Genomic DNA, 10,696 nt, shown 5'->3' on the forward strand with positions numbered 1-10,696 from the left:
TGGCAGCGGCACTGAAGCTTCCATTCCTTAAACATCCTTGTCGAGGGAATGGCCGTCGGAAGCTCCGCCTTGCTTCCTTGGTTCTGTGTTGCAACTGAACATTGATATTTATGAGAATTTCCAGCTACAAGAACGTCACATGTATATAGCAAGTAAATTCTTGAAAATGGTTAGGAATTCCTATCACTGTGGCGGTGATAAGAGGATTTATAATTCGGGATATATAAGTCTCTCTCTTTTTTTTTTTTTTAATGAAGGTTAAGAAAAATAGATATGTTATTAATTATATATTTAATAATTGGTTATATAATTATAGTAGGTCTATTGTAAAACAATCTCACAAGTAAATATTCGTGAGACGAGTCAATTCTGCTCATATTTACAATAAAAAGTAATATTTCTCAATTCAAACGCACTCTAGAAACTTATGTTAAAAAAAATATCCTCATCACTCAAAAAAATTTATATATAAATGATAAAAATTTAATATTTGTTGTTTTTAAAATTATTTTAAGTTTAATACATGTGTAAACATTATTAAAAATTAATGTGGAGTTTTTATACTCAATAAAACAATAACCACCATAAAAACAAATGTTAGTGCTTGGATGAAATATGAATAAAATTGAAGAAGAAACGAAGTAATTGCACTAAGACTTAAATTTGTTAATTAGATTACCAAAATCAACGTAGGTCAATTTACATGTCCAAATTTGTTAATTTTCAAATAAGTGATAATATTACACATTATTAGAGTTTAATTATTTATTTATGAAATTTGGGAATTTAAGATTTCTAAATTATCGCAATTGGACTCAAATATTCTGTGTTCATAACATTTCATATTATAATTGTTAAATATGTTTTAAACAACATATGGATTTTTAATATTTTAGTAAATGGATTAATGAAATGTGCATCTACTTTTGATTTTATTTATTAAAAAAAAAAACCCATCATCGTGCCTCTTGTTTGATAAAACAATAATCATAGTCAAACATTTTTAAAATCGCATTGTAGTCAAAGATTTAAATATCACATAAATAGTGAAAAAATCTCGTTATAAAATACATTAAAAAAAATGTCTAAAACAGAAAATTTAAGCATTCATTAATTTACAAAAATAGTACATTTGACATATATCCATCACAAAAATAAGAATATATTAAGTTTTACTTTAAATCACGCATTTAAGCCTCAAATCCACCAACAGTTCCAAAAGAGATATACGCCTTTATAGTCGGGTTTTTAATTAATTCATATTGTTTGTTGCATTTAGGATTCCTACATTCAATTTTATTTTCCTTACAATCAAATAGGAAATATATCGAAATCAGTCTTTACTATTTTTCTTCGTCTTGACGATGTAAAAAAAATGTCTACGATCTCCAAAACAATATTTACAATCTCTAAAAAAAGCTAGATTATAAATTTTTTCTTTCACAAATCGATTATCCAAATTATATCCTTGCACGCCACTCTCGCATTTTAAGGCGTGGCCTTGATTCGAGCTAAATGAAAACGTGAACACCACCAACTTCCATTGTTTTTCTTCATGGGCAAACACCGATTATTTTAGACACATTGAGAACGATTTCTTTTCTTGAAATAACCAAGTCCTAAACGTTACATTAGCAGGTACCACCCACTTGAGCTAAAAATATTCAGGCTAAACGAGAAAGTCCCACATCATTAGAAATTCGAATTACATTTTAAAAAAATTTCAAACTTCAGCTTCCCATGGCAGCAAACTTTGTGTCCTCTTTCAACTTCAATGTTCGCGCGACGAATCAAAACATTGGCGTGGATGTAAATCATCCCATTCGGGGATCGGCACAACTAATGGGAAATTGTCTAGAAGCCCGGACAGTTCATCTATAAAATTGATGCCGGACCCCGATGCCATGTCTCCCGTGCCTGAGGGAACAAGTAAAACAATGCGTTAAACTAAATTATTGGGGAAAAAGTGAATATCTATTGCAAAACAAGACTGACCAAAATCCATTCATGAATCAAGTGACACAGTCGGCCATAAATGTGCGATACCATTGACATCTAACAGCAAGAACCCCAAAGCGATGATACCACCAAACAAGACCCAATGCGTAATGGTGCTACAGAAAAAGTATGCTTAGCAATAGAAAATGAAAAAAAATACATCGAAATGGCTAAAAAAGGTCGCTTCGTCGTGAATTGCGAAACCAAAAACTAAATTTCAATTAGAACAATCAATTCCCACAACTTGAATTGTACCAATATCCTTCCTAGATTGCCTATCAACAATTTCTCGGTAATAAATAAAGATTAATGTCAGTAAATCATTGTTTTACCTTGCAGAATTTCTGATTCCATCACCTCTAAATCCCCAGTAGCATTATTTGGGGTGGCAATCACATTATCACTAGGAAAAGGTTTAAGAGTTGATGTGACCATTTCTGGTGATTGCATGGATGGAAGGCCTAAAACTCCCTCGTTTAGGCATGGATTGAAGCAAAAATTAAGACAATTTTCTTGAACTGGTACCACAGGCAAAAATGAATTTGGTAAGATCTGTTTGACGGAAGGCATTGTAACCAAAGTGGGTGAAGAAAGCAATTCGTTCGAGGCCATCAATGACAAGGCCATACCACCATCGTTGTCTCGAGCAAACATCAAATCATTAGCGGAGTAAGATTTATCAAGCATGTTCGGTAAAGGATCATTTGGTGATGGTGACATGACCGGATCGGAGAAACATAAAAAATTTGGATCTGAAGCAAAAAGTGATGAAAATGTTGGTAATGGTGAAGAAGTTAGGGGCTGATTTATTTGACACATTTGCTGAGGGTGGTGAATCTCCAGACCCACACGTTGGCATTTCTTCATTCTGATATTCCAGTAATTCTTGACCTCGTTGTCTGTTCTACCAGGAAGCTATAAAAATGAAAAGAAAATGTAAATTATAATGTTGAACCCTCTACCTCATACTGATGAAAAATTAAACCACCAAAATAAATAAATAAATCATCCAGGCCAAATTAATAACCTGAGCAGCGATGCGAGTCCATTTGTTACCAAGTTTCCCATGAAGCGCAATAATAAGTTCTTCTTCCTTAGCAGAAAATGCGCCTTTCCTCAGATTAGGCCTCAAATAATTGGCCCATCTGTTTCTACAGCTTTTTCCTGATTTATCGAGTCCAGATCTCTCTTTAACAGAATCCCAGTTTCCCTCACCATGTTTGCTTACGTACTCCTTCAGAATCTTATCTTCTGCTGAAGTCCATGGCGTTCTCTTTAGCACATGTTCGGTTATTCCAGATGTTGATCCTGAGCATCCAGATCCGTCAAAAGCCATAAACCTCAATACCTCTATTTGTTCTAAAACAGAAAAATTGATAAACAAAAAATTTGGGTTCGATTTAGATAGGGGAAAAAGGAATTCCTGTAGGACTAAAGTTGAGTTGAGAATGGTGGTTGTGAGAGCATAAAAACCCTAATGGGGCTTGTCTAATTTATAGGCAAAAACCTAGCGTTCCACCCTGTTTGAATACTAGTCGATCCACGTGTCCACATGAACCATAAAGCAGCCTAACAACCAATAACAGGCAAGTCAATAAACACTTTTGTTGTCTATACATTACAGCGCTTTCAAGTTTTTGAGGCAATTGGTACCCTCAGATTTTGCCAATCTTTGACACAATCATAATATCCGAGCAATTTGATACCAACATTTCACTAGTTGGACGTGATGTGGTACTCTCTCGACCTCATTTACAAAGACGTCAAATTAATGAACTATCAATGATACCATTTAATAATTAAAATTAGCATTGTGCGAGATTTACTTACTCAAATCAGCTTAATTAACATAAAATAGAAGTGGCCAGAAAATTAAATACAACGTGACAAAAGATTTATCATCAACGAAAAAATTAACCAGCCCTCAAACCTTCTTGCTGAGTCAACCTATAGTTCGTATTTATATTATCTCTAGACTCTAGCTGGTGGCATTTTATCCCAATGGAAAAAACAGTGTCCTACATCTAATGCTTTAAGAAAAGCACTAAATCCCCAAGTCCGACCAAAGTGACTCACATGTACAATCTGCGTGTATGAACCATATTTTGACATTTATATCCCCATATTTGACATTTATATCCCCATATAAAATCAATAAATTAAAAAATGATGGCTTATTACATAGATCATCTTCCTAAAACCCCCAGATTTTTTCAGAAATTAAAAGTCACCCTTTGCAACAAAAATGACAGGTTCTGCCGAGGCGACATGGCAAGGATAAGATGCACAAAAACAATCTTTGGCCCTAAAAAATTTAGACATCTAATAACATTTCATTATGTTGACACTTGACACACCTTTTAAAACAAAAAATTCATTGAAGGGGGTCACTGTGTTTGAGGGCAAAGATTAGAGCTAACAAAAAAATTATAAAATCAAAATTTTAAATCAGTGAAGATTCAAATGTAGATAGATATGATTATTGAATTATAGAAGGAAAAAAATACTGTGTGCTAAATAATTAATTCTTTTTACCAATTATTCGTACAAATTACTTTAAAATCTTATCAAATCATAGCACAAAAAATGTGAGATTGCTAAAGTAATAAAAAATTACTAAATATACATATAGAAAAAAAATAGTTTGGGCAGTAAAATTATTAAAGTAGCAAAAAAATTACTAAACATAATATGAAGGGCAAGAATGATTTTTTTATCTTTTAGAAACAAGAAAGACAAACAACCCATAAACTAATACGGGGGGATTGTTTATGTTCATTGTTTCTTCAGAAACCTCCCAAGTAGAAATATCTACTTGTTTAATGATTCTGGAGAAAGAAATAAATAGAATTAATCTGTTTGTAAAGCTCCCAAACAGAATCCAAATATAACACAAGAAATGGTCCTTACCAACAAAGCCCATTAATTTTTTTGGAACTAATAAGCACTATCTTTACCCAACAGGTTCTCAAAACAATAACCCAATGAGATAGCAACTATTGCCTGGCTACTTCCCGTTCACAAAAAACATGTACTTTTCCATTCACCAAATTCCAGGGAAAAAATTCACTTAATTTTCCAATTCCAACGTCCAACTTTGATTTAATACCACAAATAATTCTTTTCTGAAGGCATATTCAAGAACAATTCAAGACCGTGAGAAAATCATGGACAGACGGCATGAAGTACTGGACAACAGAAATATGAGCAATTATAATAGTTTGACGGTAATTTAATTTATGCTCCGAAGTGCAAAAAAAAGGGTATAATTCATAAAATGGGATTGATAATGAAAAGGAAGAGGGTTTACTTCATTGTTGGGTGACCTGCCTCCATATTCTTTCCTTGGTTTCTTTATGGGAGTGAAACTGACAAATCAAAACAAGTTAATCGTTACATAGAAATGTGATGAGAATATATGGAATCACGATTCAAGCAACAATTTACACAAAAAATAATCAGTGTGACTGAGCGAGAATGAAGCAATCACAAATGTTTCGAGCACAAAGAATATTTATTAACCGAGTACGAATGCAGCAAAGCAATTAATGCTTTACGACCAAACAAGATTGATTCCAAAATATTGCTTACTTTACCTAGAACACAATGTAACGCGAAAACATCGATAGCATAATATTAATTCATTATGGCATTACCATCACTGATAATTATCTTTGTTGGAGATTATCTTTCTATTAATTATCAAAAGCATTATTGTCATGGCTTGCAGAACATGATCTAAATTTCATGAGCACCGCCAACATCAATATCTTGAATTACAATAAGTTCTATCGTATATGTGAATATCAAGCATGTTAAGGATCTTTTGGTAATCTACATTTTAACCTGGGGGAGATCAGGAGAAATACAAATAATTTGGATCTTGGGGTTGAAATGAAGTTAAAAGAGATGAAATTATGATCATGGTGAAGAATTGAGTTGCTAAAATTCGTAGCATGTCCCATTAAGGTAAATTATCAAACCAATATGTTGGTGTCTTTTAAATTTGGTGTTTCCATAAAGCTGAACAATAAATCTTTCTTTCTCAGTGCAGAATGCATCTTTATTGGATTAGGCCTCAAAAGGTTTGTCCTTCTAAGTCATACCCAGAGTTCCCATAACTTGAACCCCTATTCCCTCGACGATGCTCTTTCACAAACTCCACCAGGATATCATCTTCAGATATAGTCCATGACCCTTTGTTTGCCAATGCTTGTTTAATGTTTATTACAGTCATAACATAATTCCCTGAGCTTCCAGTTCAAATGAATCCATCAAGCCAAGTACATTTAGCTGTCATGGAAGAAAACTAATTAAACGAATAAAACTTAAATGTAAATAGCACGGCCACGCTCGACATAGAGCACACCCGCGCTGTGAATCGTGGAGAACATGATGTCTGCGGACTTTGGAGATTATAAAAGAGCCGCAACCCTAGCCGCCATCAGGAATCACGCATCAGAGGAGACATACACGAAAATACAAAGAGGAGAGAACGAGAGACAAGATTTGTGAGCAAAAGAAGCATGGTACGAAGACGAAAAACGCAACTTCCGGACGGAGATCATATTCGACTTCAAGTTCATCATTCTCTTCTTCTCAAATTCTTAGTTTGATGCTGGGATTGAAAAACATTATTTGTTTTACTTACTTATTCGCTATGAACTAATTTTTTTATTATCTAAAGAAACGACGTAGTTTGACTTAAAACTGTAGTTTTGATCTTTTTGATTTATATATTTGAATTCTTCGTACAATTTATTTGTGTTTTTCTGAATTGTTTGCATTCAATTAACAGATCACTAATTGAATCCTTATATTTATTTGAAGTTTATCCCGAGGAGATTTTAGAATAGGACAGTAGGAAAATATATCATTGGTGTTTATAGAGTTCAGAAGATCTATAGCTCCATTGAAGTCATCACAAGAATTATCGTGTCGATTTTATTATTTGATAATTGATTTTAATAGAAATATTGGAATCATTATTAGAAAATAAATTTCTACTTATCAGTTAGGAAATGGACGAGGAAATATTAAGAATTCTAAGCTAATAAATTAGAAGAATTTATGATATAGACATTGATAAAAATTAAAAATAGTAGATAGTCAATTGAAATAGAACATCTAGCATTTATGTCCCATTGTTTTTTCTCATAATTAATCTTTTTTTTCATTGATCAATTTTGCAATTTTATTATATAGTATAAATCTCACATCTGATTTTCTGGATAAAGTTAAAATTATTTTAATTACAATACTTAATGTAAGATTAAATTACTCATTTTCTGTGTGACAATATCCGTACTTAATCAAATACTAAAACTTGACATCGTGGACTTGGAGTAAGAAATAACGCATCAAAGGAAAAGGCATCATGACTTACGAGAAGATCCATCAAATACTATTCAATTCACCGGTGGCGTAAGAAATTTTATCCATTTTGTCACACCGACATTGAATTAAAATTTGCCACACTTTCATCCTTACCTTGGAAAGAAAACTAAAACAAGTTGCTAGTGAAATCCATTTTACTGACAGGGACACACTTTTATATACCTTGGGCAAAATGTTGTGAAATTCTATAATATATAAATCAGACCAAATATCCAACTAGAATGGCTAAGACGACTTGGAATCATGATAAAAAAACAATAGTCTTGAAAGTGATGAGGAAGTGACAAAGGTTTTATAATCATTGCAACTTAAAATTTAAAACATGACATGGATTTTGTACGTAGATGTGTGATAACAGCACAGTTTTAGACATCCCATACCCAAAATGGATCATAGATTGTGCGTGCACTCGTGTGATAATGACACAACGTACAATTCAACTCTTGTCAATGCAATTTTAAGTGGAATTATTTATTCCTCCGAACTATGATTAATTTATTATGTCAAATTATGCCATCGATCAATGTTCAATCACACCCATATTTATATATGTTAAAAATTTCCATTTGTTTGCATGTTTGATAACATATTTAATATCACGATACCAATTAAATATTATATGGGACTAGTATTCTTGCAGGCGTTTAGTGATTGGGTGTTGTCGACAACACTACTTTATTGATCATGAAAAATAATTTTGTCCAAATGCTCAACAATAACTAGTTGATTCCAACTGCTGTTACACGCCTAATATCATTAGATTATAATCCAAATTTCAATCACAAAAGAAATCCTTATAGTCACAAAATTCATTTTAACATGTGAAATAAGGTGCAAATCAAACAAATCGGAAACCATCAAATAATCAATCTAACAATAACAACTCTAACATGTCAACAAAACTCAAAGATGTTATGCCCCAAACCTTTGGGAGTAAAAAGCTCGGGAGCACAAGACCACCTAGATCACGGTAACCGAAAGTACATAACTGAATAAATTCCTCATGGTCTGAATAACTTATCAAAATTGCATCTTGTTCTCGACTAATCAAATATATTCTACGCAAGCAAATCTAAATTTAATTATCCTAATTAAAAACACTAATATTTCCGTACAATGAATTAATGAATAATGTTCATTCTTTAAGTGTAATTTAACTTCAGCCACCAAAAAGGCTCGATCAGTCCAAAATTTGTTTGCCATCATTCTCACTTAAATCATCTGAAAAATACGTCAAAAGAAGAGTGAATGAAATTTCACCGAGTATATCAATACCTTCAATTGAAACATTTAAAGACAATCCGGCGATCAAACCATGGATTCCTAAAACCTTTGTAATGTTTGATTCAGTGTTTCCAAGGAAGTCTTTTTGAAAATGTGTTGTATGTTTTGTTCTGACTTCTAAAGTTGCGAATCTTTACCGCAGATTCCATGTAAAAATGTGTTAGGTTTATATAGTTAACATATTTTTCAAGATGTGTACAGTATTTTAAAACATTAAAAATTTAGTGTATTGACTTAGAATAAAATAAAAGCGGGGTATTTTTAAGTGATAATAAAAGTTGAATTAGAACTGATGATTATCTTGAGAGAGATGAAAATAAGAGAATTAGTTTCCGGGAAACCATACCATAGGGTATGTTGTATACTTGGTTTTATTTCTAGCCATGGAAACATTTCCGGAAACTAAAAACAAACAAAACAATTATTTTGCGCCATTTATATTCCAAAATTTACGTGAACACTACTACTCCTTCACTAATTTCGAATTTCTTAAATAGACTGTGATCAATAAATTATCATAATTCAAAACCTATGATGCAATTGTTTGACTTATTCGACCCAAATCATGTATCAGAATATAAAACAAAACAGAACAGCAGATAACAATAGGCTCAATTAATTCCATGGGACTGATTTAAGCCCCGAATAACGCAAAATACTGGAGCGGGATCCAGATTGGGGCATTATAATCCATTCAAGGGTCATGAATGCTACAACCCGCAAGAAAGACCTTAAAACATCTGGCATTTCCCCAGGAGTAGAATATATACTTTAACCCAATCATTTTAGTATCACCAAAAAATGCTCATCCGTTCTTGTTCCCGATATTGGTTTTATCCACCACCATAAACGACTTACTTTCATGAAAGATCAGGCTATCCATTTCACATGTACAATTTCAAAACTTTCGAGCTCCAGTTTTCAAAGAAGTACACATTTTTAGAAACGATGCTTTAAGAAAATCATGAAATCCCGAAGAGAATGACTGCCTGATTTCGGTAATCCAATTGGAAAGAAATAGGTCGGGACAAAAACATCCCAAAACACAAGAACATCACCCAATTATAAACTAAATCCCTGAAAATCAACTTAATCCATTCCTTTTACGAAAATTGTTTCAAATTCGATTCCAAGCTACAGAATAGACAGAATGCATAGCACAAATGTAATAGCAAAAGGGTAAAAGAGACGGTACCTCAACTTTCACCAGAGATCCACATGGGGGGCTTATAACCCATACCTAAGGTTTGATTTTGTAATTCAATTTTAGAAAAATTATACATAAAATTTCATTCCTTACGGATGCATACAGCGCCGCCAGCCACCTGGAGAGAGGAGTCCAGTAAGGCCTTGTGGTAGCAGACTCCACATCCCTGGGACCGGCGGCGCTGCTTCCGCCGCTCACTTTCCCAAAAGGACACCCAATCGGTCCAAATGGAGTGGCGATTCCGCCGCGAGCTCTACAAAGTTCGCCTCCCTCACTGCGGCAACCGAACATAAATATAACTATTTATTAAGTTTTCTCATAATATAACCAAAAAAACCAGTGTGATGGTCTTTTCTTTTTAAATTTATATTAATTTTTTAACAAAAAATATCTTAATGGATAGACTCTAATTTAAATGTAAATCAATTAATTACCAAAAAAAAAAATTTCCAAGAGTCACAAAATAAATATAAAGATTATATATAAACGAGGAATCGTAATTTAGATATTATATATTTGTAGTTCGTAAAATTCCTGATTTAAAATTAAAGTAAATATAATATGAGATTTAATAATGTTATATTTATATAGGAAGCTCTTTGCGCAGCCTTCTATATTTAAATTTGATTGTTAAAGTATCTGGGAATTTTTATTTTTTTAGAAAAATATCTCTGAATTTTAAAGAAAATCCACAACTAGCTATATTCATCATTTAATTTTTTTTATACATCTTTTACAACAAAGTTTTATTGTAAATATTTTAACGAGATAACACTCGAGTCCCGATAATTTCCAACAACCTATTATACC

The 10,696-nt window shown here is 32.7% G+C and overlaps 1 protein-coding gene across 3 annotated transcripts; it reads right to left on the reverse strand.

The window, feature by feature from the left end:
* Positions 1–1,582: 1,582 nt before the first annotated feature.
* LOC140971222 (uncharacterized) lies at positions 1,583–10,187 on the reverse strand. Of its 3 annotated transcripts, none has more exons than XM_073433366.1 (5): positions 9,875–10,186; positions 5,309–5,366; positions 3,026–3,357; positions 2,331–2,913; positions 1,583–1,917 (listed from the first exon to the last, which is right to left on the reverse strand). In XM_073433366.1, exons 3-5 carry the CDS (start codon positions 3,332–3,334, stop codon positions 1,772–1,774), a joined length of 1,038 nt encoding a protein of 345 aa, XP_073289467.1. In that variant the 5' UTR covers positions 3,335–3,357; positions 5,309–5,366; positions 9,875–10,186; the 3' UTR covers positions 1,583–1,771. The 3 variants fall into 3 exon arrangements, with proteins under 3 accessions (XP_073289467.1, XP_073289468.1, XP_073289469.1); XM_073433367.1 differs by lacking the exon at positions 9,875–10,186 and adding an exon at positions 7,385–8,227; XM_073433368.1 differs by lacking the exon at positions 5,309–5,366 and having other exon boundaries at positions 9,875–10,187.
* Positions 10,188–10,696: the final 509 nt, after the last annotated feature.

This window comes from Primulina huaijiensis, chromosome 2 (genome assembly GCF_012295235.1).
Source record: "Primulina huaijiensis isolate GDHJ02 chromosome 2, ASM1229523v2, whole genome shotgun sequence".
NCBI lineage: Eukaryota > Viridiplantae > Streptophyta > Magnoliopsida > Lamiales > Gesneriaceae > Primulina > Primulina huaijiensis.